The sequence below is a fragment of the Lepidochelys kempii genome, chromosome 1 (assembly GCF_965140265.1).
Source record: "Lepidochelys kempii isolate rLepKem1 chromosome 1, rLepKem1.hap2, whole genome shotgun sequence".
NCBI lineage: Eukaryota > Metazoa > Chordata > Testudines > Cheloniidae > Lepidochelys > Lepidochelys kempii.
This window is the reverse complement of record NC_133256.1, coordinates 10,919,330-10,929,706: the sequence shown is the minus strand read 5'-3', so window position 1 is coordinate 10,929,706 and position 10,377 is coordinate 10,919,330. Positions and strand designations below refer to the sequence as shown.

Here is a 10,377-nt window from a genome sequence, read left to right as displayed (position 1 = left end):
GGGATCAGCCCAACAAAAGACCTGACTTGTATCATCAATTTTTGCTCCTGCCAGAAACCACCCAGCAAGGCACCAAATATTGGCGAATTGCTTGGGCAAAAAGGGAAAAGACAAAGTTGAGCTGAGGATTAATACAACAGGATCTCATGCAAGAGAGGAACAAGGCCCAACAGACTGATAACTGAGCATCTCTGTACAGACAGCCTTGTAAATTAAATGGCTATGACATTCTATGACTAAAGATTCAGATCAGCTGGAGCTAACTTTACACACCCTGTCTGATCAAAAACTATTTATCTGAACGTAAAGCAGCAGCATCCCATTATAAAATGCCAAGATCAAATCAATGCAGTGTTGTAGCTGTGTTGGACTTTGGATATTAGAGAGACAAGATGGGTGAGGAAGACAAGCTTTTGAATTTACACGGAAAAATTCTGTAGCTCGAAAGCTTATCTCTTTCGACAACAGAGGCTGGGCCAATAAAAGATATTACCTTTCCCAGCTCGTCTCCCTAAGATCAAATCTACATTTCTATCAATCGTCCTTCACTAGCTCAGATAAGCGATTGTAAGTTCTGTCCACAGTTAGCGTTAGAAATGTTTATTATTTCCAATGATACCATATTATCACCTGAATATTCTGGAGCCAGAGAAACCCTGCCACCACTGTGGCATTGATTGACGTTACAGATTATGCAGAAGGAAAATAGATGGAGTGCTTTAGGTGCTTTAATTAGCGGTAACTTTAATCAAGCGACTGACACATGCCAGCAGCTGTTGCTGTTCCAGCCCATCTCTCTGGGTAGCTGACAATGAGAGCTTTCAACTAGTTTCATTTATATGCAAAGCCTGGAAAACAGGTGGCAATGCTGGAAGAGTCTAGTTTGGAACCTGAAATGGCATCCAGCAATTCCAAAAATACTTTGCCCTTATAATGATGAGAGGGAAGAGGCTCCTGCCTTGAGTAAAGTCAGAATCAACACAATATTGTTACATAGGCAGCATAGGATTCGCTGTATTGGATCCAACCACTGGCCCATGACATCCACTCTCCTGTCTGATGCTTCAGAGTAAAGTGAAATTATTCACAGCAATATTTTGTTTGTAGTTTGCTGCAATTTTATTTACTGAGCCTTCTGGACTCTGACCAACAGGCCAAGGTAGGGGATTTGAGTTCTCCAATATATTAACCTGCACAACTCTTAAGCGTTTCTCTTGATCATAAAATTATCCAGCCCCCTTTTAAAATCCAGCTCCAGGATCTGACTTGCATGAGCTCCCAGGGTAGTGAATGCCCCATATAGACTACATGTAACATGTGGGGAAGGAGAAGAAAAATTGTTCCTCACTCTCTCTCATGGAAGATTTCTTTTTAATGTGGAATAACAGGCCAGAAGCTATGGTTTAAAACAAAATGGCACAGGAGGGAGTTGAATGATTCACATCCTGGACAGGTGTGTCCCATCCAGCCTAACACTGAACTTCAAATCGATGCTTTGATCTGCCAGGCTCCTGTGGTCTTAGCCAGGCAGTATGTACTTGTATTTGCCACTTCTAGTGCTGCAATGGCAGCCATCAGCCCGCAGGTGGCACTGTGAAGATGGCGTATCAAAACCCTTCCCCCAGCCGACGTCCCTGATACAGGCTCAAGCTGCAGCAGGGTGGCCTGTAACCCAGAGTCCAGTCCCCAAAGGGAGAGACTGTTGGCAGCAGGGAGGTTGCATGTGTCTTAAAATTCCTTTCAGAGCAGCAGCCGTGTTAGTCTATATCCGCAAAAAGAACAGGAGTAAGGTGCCACGAGTACTCCTGTTCTCTTTTTAAAATCCCTTCAGGTTGTCCATGGGGTTAGACCATTAGCACTGTACACACACCTGGCTCTGTGGATTAAACTAGGTGGCACGCGTCTAAGATCAAATACACAAGCCTCAACCCAGCATCCTCCTGCCGAGTTGTTTCCCTGTGGAGTTTAGTGTGGGTGAAATGGGCCACGCGGGATTGTATTTGCCTGCCAAAGTGGTGCAGGGATGGAAGCTCCACTCACCGATAAGGGCAGTTAGCGGTCAATGGGGGGAGCACCCAGCAGATAACACCAAACGTTTTGTGGTGTGGATACAGGTCCACTAGGACCCACAGAAAGAATGGCTCCTTTCAGACAGACCATGGAGCAGGCACCAGTTACTAACAGCTGCTGATCAGCATAGGCTTAAGCCTTGGCCCGGAAATCAGTGCCCCAAGAATGCTACTCCCCCTTCTCCCCTTGTTTTGTCTATTTTAAACATTTTAAATCAAATAAAGCCCTAACTCTGGGGACAGGTTTTATCGTACAGCACAAGCTGAATGCGAGCGCACTGCTTTCAACTTGCCCACATTTCATTTACTGAGGCCTGACCGTCTATTGGTGAATCTGTTACCTAGGGTGACCAGACAGCAAGTGTGAAAAATCGGGACGGGGGTGGAGGGGGGGGTAACAGGAGCCTATATAAGAAAGACCCAAAAATCAGGACTGTTCCTATAAAATCGGGACATCTGGTCACCGTACTGTCACAACAGCCACTTACAGCTGTGCCTGCATCTTGGAGTAAAGTGGGCCCAGTGGGGACGTAGGTTATTAGATTTATGTTATAACACCTAGAGGCTCTAGTGGTGACCAGTGTTCCATTGCACTAATCCCTGTAAACACAACAGAAGACACAGTGTCCCTGCCCTGAAAGCCTTATAGCCTAAAAAGAAAACAAAGGACAGAAGGATTATGTGCCCCCTTTTACAGATGGGAAACAGAAGCAGTTCCTCATCTGTTCAGTGGGGATAATAGTGCTTTCCTACCTCAAAGGTTGTGAGGCCCTTCGATACTACAGGGACAGGGGCCAGATAAGTACTAGAGAGAGATTAAGGCCAGGTCTACATGATCGATTTACATTGCTGTAACTCCGCAGGGGTGAGAAAATCCACACCCCTGAGCAATGCAGTTATACTGGCCTAATGCCCAGTGTAGACAGCACTATGTTGACAGGAGGCTTCTCCCCATTGTGGGGGGGATTAAAGGCATCGACAGGAGAACCTCTCCCATTGGCATAGTGCTGTCTTCACCAGGGGTGAAAGTAACTTAAAGGACTTACCGGTACACCAGAGTCCTGAGTGGGGGCGTGGCCTCAACTGGAAGAGGCAGGGACTTCAAAGATTTAAAGGCCCTGGGGCTCCAGCTGGGAGCCCCAGGGCCTTTAAATCACACCCAGAGCTCCCAGCTGCAGAGACAGCTGGGAGCCCCGGGGCTCAGGGGCGATTTAAAGGGCCCAGGGCTCCAGCCACCACTACCACAGCGGAGCTCTGGGCTATTTAAATTGCTGCCCGAGCCTGGCTGCCTGAGCCCCAGGGTAGCAGCAGCAGGGCTCCAGCCATGATTTAAAGGGCCCAGGGCTCCCCGCAGTGGTCGGAGCCCTGCCACCACTACACCAGGGCTCCGGCAGCAGGGCTCGGAAGGCGATTTAAAGGGCCCAGGGCTCTGGCCGCTGCAGGTAGCCCTGGGCCCTTTAAATTGCCAACCTGGGGAAGCCATACCAGACTGGCTTACTTTCACCTCTGGCCTTCACTGAAGCGCTGCGGTGTTTTAAGTGTAGACATGCCCAAAGTCACTCGTCCAGAGTAACATACCTGGTTACATTTACTATTGCTAGTAACTCCAGTGTCTCCGAGCAACATGGGAGATTTGAGGTTACTGGGGGGGATCCTGAACTTTTGCATTTCCTGCCATCTGAGTGGTTACCATTGTAACTTTAATGTTATATTAATAAGATGTCAACTTTTTATTTAATAGAATCATAGAAACGTAGGACTGGAAGGTACCTCGACAGGTCATCTAGTCCAGGCCCCTGTGCTGAGGCAGGACTAAGTATTATCTAGACCATCCCTGACAGGGGTTTGTCTAACCTGTTCTTCAAAACCTCCAATGATGGAGATTCCACAAGCTCCCTGTGCAATTTATTCCAGTGCTTAACCACCCTGACAGTTAGGAAGTTTTTCCTAATGTCCAACCTAAACCTCCCTTGCTGCACTTTAAGCCCATTGCTTCTTGTCCTGTCCTCAGTGGATAAGAGAACAATTTATCACCCTCCTCTTTATAACAATCTTATATGTACTCGACAACTTGTTCCCCCTCAGGCTTCTCTTCTCCAGACTAAACAAACCCAGTTTTTTCAACCTTTCCTCATAGGTCATTTTTCCTAGACCTGTAATCTTTTTTGTTGCTCTCCTCTGGACTTTCTCCCAATTATTAATACATTTCAGTTACATACAAGAGGAAGGTAAATAGCCATACCTGCCTCTGGGCATGATTGTTGTGGAAAATGTACTACCATATGAACAGGTTTCAGAGTAGCAGCCGTGTTAGTCTGTATTCGCAAAAAGAACAGGAGAACTTGTGGCACCTTAGAGACTAGCCAATTTATTTGAGCATGAGCTTTCGTCCATGCATCCGATGAAGTGAGCTGTAGCTCATGAAAGCTTATGCTCAAATAAATTGGTTAGTCTCTAAGGTGCCTCTAGTACTCCTTTTCCTTTTACCATATGAACAGTTTCAGCTCCTAACTACCAGTAAATAGATCCCAAGCCAGTAGTATCTACTAGCTGTTTAGGCATCATTGTGAGTGGCCAAGAAAGACGACTGCTTATGCTAGGTATCTCCCCTCTGACCCAAACTATCCATTTTAAAACAGAAATAATGCACCCCTGCCCCACAGTAATGGCTCAAGCACGACAGCAGGAAGCCTGCTTTGAATATTTGTATTGCAGTAGTGCCTACAAGCCACAACCAGGGATTAGGGCCCTGGAGTGCTAAGCCCTGTACACACAAAGCACAGCCCCTCCCAATCATGCTTGGGCTCAATAGGGGAAAGCTTTATCTTGGCTACTTCTTTCAGCTGCAACACCTCTGTCTCCCATGTCCCCCCAAACCTACCACAGCATCTTTTAAGCAAGAGCGTCTTCCCAGCTCCTAGGCCATTATGCAAGGATACCACAGACCTACCTGAGCATCTAGACGGTCGCAGTCCATCGGAAACTAAGATTCAGGGCTTGTGACTGGCCTTTACTGCCGGCCATCCCGCCAAGCTGCCACACGCCAGACCACGGACCCGCTGGAGGCAGGAATTCCTCACTGTGAGACACATGCAGCTGTCCTAGAGGCCAGCAGGCCGAGCCAGAGCCCAGCCTGAGCTCAGGAACTACGATGCAAGAGCAGGGGAAAGTCAGAGGGGTTTAGAGGCCCCAGCCAAGGTCTTCTCCCTCTGCAGCCACAGGGAAAGCCGAACAGGAGATGCAGCAGGTCCCAGAAGGCAAAAGTTACAATGAGTTGGCCACTCAGCTCATTGCTCGCTGGGACATTAGCCCAGGGGCTACATTTCTGGATTAGAAATGGGGTGGCCATAGGACTTTGGCCATCCTGCCTAGGAGAAAGAGGAGGACTAGCAAGTCACTCTTTCTGGGGGCAGTGAAGGCACATAACAGGGCAATGAACATCCTCTGCAGACCCTGCCTCAGGAAATATGTTCACGTACGTTCTCTGCACAGCTGGGATCACCGAGCCCTAGAGAACAGGTCAACGTAACTCAGGCTGGAAGGGACCTCCCACAGCGACCGCACCCTAACTAGCACGAGCACAGCAAGAGTGCGGCTTTCAGAGCTCTCCCACTCCCTCCAATTACACCTGTTTTTAGAGCTCTCGGGTCTGAGCCCGTCTACAGTGCCACTCAGCGTTTCCTCATCCCCTGGCAACAGATGCGCTTATGGCTCATTGCCTGAGGGCATCCACTGATACTAGTTCCACTGCCTCGTGTACTGGGACGTGAAAGCTACTGTTAAGGAAAAGTTAGCACATGTGACTCCATTGTGGGGCCCACCACGGTCTAAAAGCAAGCACATCATGCACCAGGAAGAGCGTTCCTTAGATACTGCATTCCTGTGAAAACCCTCCCCCTTGTCTCCAGCCTGCCTTGACTCCCAGTTTCTGTTCTTTGTCTGTCCCTAACTCCCTATCTCCTGGCCTTTGATGTGAGGCCTCCCATCCTGATAATAGAAGTTACTGATGCATTTGTGTGCGTGACCTATCAGGTATAATTCGCAGCATTTGTGTGCGTGTCCTACCAGGTATAATTCGTAACACTACCAGGAAATCCAAAAGCTCATTTGTTGGAGAACCAGTTGATAAGACACGACATTTCATTGTGTGTTTTGGGACACTGAGTCAATGAGTTGATGTTAGGCCATGCATGGTTCACACATTGGTGCCCCTAAGTGCTTATGGAATTCTCCCGTATTTCTCCCTCCATGATCCTGGCTAGCGTTTCCCAGTCATTGCTACATATACCAGCACTTCAGCATTGGACTGTTTTTACCTCATTAGCAATTCCAACAACCACCATCTCTCTTCTTGATGAAGCAAAGCCTACCAGCAGAATCTTCACCAGCGGTCGTGGCTTCCTCTCCATTGTGCACATGCCCTCACCATACGAACTAGTTCCACCCTCTAGCTCTGGGATCTTAGAGGACAAATTGAACAGGAGGACAGGCAGTGCCAACGGACGGGGTTCAACACAGAGGCTGGCCACCAATGTACCTGCTTGTGGGACTGCTGTTTTTCTTTACAAGGATTTTAAAACCGAAAAGAGGAGATTACTGACTTCCAAGGTCAAGGTGGTCACCAGCTGCACGGGAAGGAGAGAAAAAGAACGACTGCTACAGCCAAGAGCTAACATTGCAAAGGCTGCTCTAGTTTGTGCCACAAGACATTAAAGTGATGCTCTCTGTGGAATTAAATTTTCAGAACAGGGCACAGTATCTTAGACTGGAGAGTATTTCATGGACACATTAAGCTTACTTTGGGGGAGAAGGTAGATAGAGCTATTTTCTTGTTCCAAGAGAAAAGAGATCCAAGCCTCCTGCTAAGTAAATAAATCAGAGTTCCTTCCTTCCCCCACCACGTTCTTAGAGAAAAGAGCCATCAAAGAGTTCCAATGAGACAGGTATTTATTTAGTTCAAGCGCTAAGGAGTTTTTGTTGTTTTATATTATCAAACAGAGCTGAGGTACCAGTGACATTCCAACATGAAGAAGAGAAGGAACCTTTTCCCCCCTTTTACAATTTCTTCAGCTACTTTGCATCAGACAAAAAGTGAGTAATGGACAGTTGCAGAATGTACTGTACATCATCAAGCCAGGGTGGGGAGGGGAAAAGAAACAAAGTGGAAATTTTTACCATTTTAAAACCGTATTTAAAACCAAGCCTGTTGTTATGGGTCAACTGGCAGCATGAATGGAGCAAAGAAAAGCTAGACAACTTGGAATGAGGAAGCACTGTACATACAATAAACATTCTGCTTCCATGTACGTTATCAGGGGACTTCCTTTCACTAGAAAATGGGGCAGTATTGGAACATGCGTTGAGAGTCATGGACCCTAGCACAATGTTATATATGACTGCAGTCAGTGGATGCAGGGACAAGTTGTTGCTAGTCAGAGGTACGCCCTGGTTTCAGTAGGAATCTACCACGACCAACTGAAAATGTTAAAAGCACGAGCTGTCCTGGTTTATGCAACCACAGGGTGTTTAACATGTTCAAGACAACTCCTCAAGGTCAGGTTCTAACCCTCATTTTCTGGCAAAAACAAGTCCTAATGGGCTGATTTCGCAAACCCTTACTCAGATGAGCAGCCCACAGCTTGCACAAGTAGCCCCATTAAAATAAGCAGGATGACTCAGCTGAGTAAGGATTACTTGCTTGAGTGACCATCTGACTTACCTAGGGCCTGGCTTGTCAAACGTTTCAAACTTAGAACTGCAGGGCAAAGAGCTGCTGTTCAAGCACCTTGTTTTAGTGTTTTCTTTATACTTTACTGGAGGCAAAAATGCTGCATTTGTTTACAGAAATCCAAACTATGAACCACCCAAATTACTTCAAGAATCCAAGCCAAAGAAAACTGAATATTAAAAGCAGCAAGATGGGGTCTTTGTTTTTTGCACAATAAAGGCGACTACAATACAGGAAAAATAGCCAGGTTTTCCTCCCCACATCAGCTTCTTTGAAATAAAAAATATGATCCTTCGTCATATTTCACTGTTTATTTCAAGACATGCCACGTCAAAAAAAATCGCCTTTAATATTGCATTATAAAAGCACTTTACATCTCATTTTTGCCTTTAATGTTAAGTTATTGGTATGCAGAGTTATTAGAAAACCAGGGCAGGTATTGATTTGACATTCAACTCCAGAATGCAGAATTCCACACTTTCTCTGCATATTGCCAGGTGACAGCAGTGGGGGAGGGGGACTATTCCCCCCAGGTTGGTTATTTTCAGTGGGGGAAGGGCAGAAGGGAAGGAGGGAGGAGTTTGAGTGTTTTCAATTCCATCCTTAGACTTTGTCAATTAAGTAGTGCTTGTAAGGCATTTTTTTCCTGCACTGTAACTCAGCAATACTCTTCCTGCAAACAATGTATTTACAATTGTGTTTATTAACTGACACAGCAATTTCACAAGGACTAGTAAAGATTACGAGGGTGCGCATCTAGTGTATTGGTTTCTGTGTGTTTCTTGGATAGCTACATCTTGCAACACCGGCAAAGCTCTACACAGATTCCTCAGCAAAACAAAAAATACTGAAAATAGTAAAAAAAAATTAAGCTGAGAAATAAATATAAAAGAAAAATGGTTAACTGTGGCTTAGTTAAATATAAAACTAAATTACTAGCTATTTAACCAAACTATACAGATCTAATGAAAAAACTAAACCAACTTGGAAGACCCAACATAAAAAATGCTAAAAATTAAAGGCATACGTCTGCATAATCATAAGTTTCTTTCCATCCTATTAAAATTCCCTTCTTTTTCACCTAGGGTCTTTCAAATCTACTTCTATAGACTCACAAGTAAATATCCCCCCTCCTCAATTTATTTAGGACCATGATAAGGAAACCCACGAGCTGATCCTCAATCCATCCAACCCATATTAACTGTAAATTATTGTAACATTTCTACTTGTTCCATCAAATGCTCTTTTGTCTTTCTACTAAATTTGGACGTGCCAATCCACTGACCAAATTGTTTTTAGTGCTGATGCTGAACTTTGTTTAAAACTTCCCTCTTTTTAAAAAATTGGTTTTCTCCCCAATAGCCAAAATGTCACGTTCCACTCTCTCGAGTAATAATTTACTTTATTGGAGTTCTACATAAAAGAAAAAAAATGCTTTTAAAACTAATTGTGTATCCAAGACATCTGTTTACTTGTCTCTAGCAAAAGTGTTTCGTTGGCATGTGTCCCTGCCCAAAAAAGCCATCTATCGATATCAGAAAGACATGTAATATTTCTGGGTCTGCTTTCTTGGAAATTTGTTCATATTGACTCTGCGAAGACTAAGACTCAGTAGCCTTTTTCAGCATCAAAACCCTGCTAAAGTTTCAGGTTTCCAAAATGTTTGGGACTTGAAAAAAAGATTCAGAGCATCTCAGCGTAGAGGATGATTATAGCTTTTTTGTTTATTTTATATTGAAAGGGCAGCATCTAACCCTAAAGGATACGCCAACTCTACCTTTCTTTTGACTGCTGTCTAGTCATTTCCAGTTTGATAGCGAAATCAAGTGGGTAAGATATAAGTGTTATTCTGCACATACCTCTTCAAGTCCAACTCAAAATTTACTCAATTTCCATCATTTCAAAGTGCAATATCATAACATTAAAAAAGGAACCAATATTAAGAAATTGTACCTATCTTTTTAAAGTTATAACTGGAATATGCTGGAATATTTTGGCTTTATTTTTTTTCTTATAAATAATGAAGACACTGACATTCTCTTGTGTGTGTGCTTGTGAAGCTAAGATCATCTCCACGAGACAGCCAGCAACGATGAATTGCAATACGTTATTACTGAAAGGGGACGGTTCAAGCCAATATTCACACCGCAGTCAATGAAGAGTAAAGGGAGGGGAAGCAGTGATGTTCTGGAGAAATGTAAGAGAAGCAACATGGTATTAGCAGGAACAACCTCCTTCACTGACCGGCTGCTCTTGAGGCTTTTCCAGTTTTATGTCAATCACTGGAAGAAGTAAGTTAAGGCAAACAAGTTGGAGCACTCCCCACCTTGGCCCTGCTGGGTCCAAAGCCAACCTTGCTCTGAATACAGGACCCAGCAATCCTCGTTCTGCCATATTTCTCTGCACTGCCTCTAGGTGGGGCTTTAGGCTGGCATTTTCAGAGAAGCCTAACACAGCTAGGCGCCAACTCCTACTGGTATTCAATGGGGCACTACCCTTGAAAATCCCAGCCTCATAAGTCAAGGTAGATTTCCTAGCCCCCTTTACTGATTTGAGATTCGTGCTAATTACCTAAGGGCG

At 44.9% G+C, this 10,377-nt stretch overlaps 1 protein-coding gene across 2 annotated transcripts in view; it reads right to left on the bottom strand.

Moving 5' to 3' along the window:
- Window positions 1-6,998: 6,998 nt before the first annotated feature.
- RAB6A (RAB6A, member RAS oncogene family) overlaps window positions 6,999-10,377 on the bottom strand; it is a 99,340-nt gene continuing 95,961 nt past the window's right edge. For both annotated transcript variants that reach the window (XM_073334607.1, XM_073334597.1), the window contains exon 8: window positions 6,999-10,079. In XM_073334607.1, the coding sequence (XP_073190708.1) occupies window positions 10,015-10,079 (65 nt within the window). In that variant the 3' untranslated portion in view covers window positions 6,999-10,014. The remainder of the gene's footprint in view (window positions 10,080-10,377) is intronic.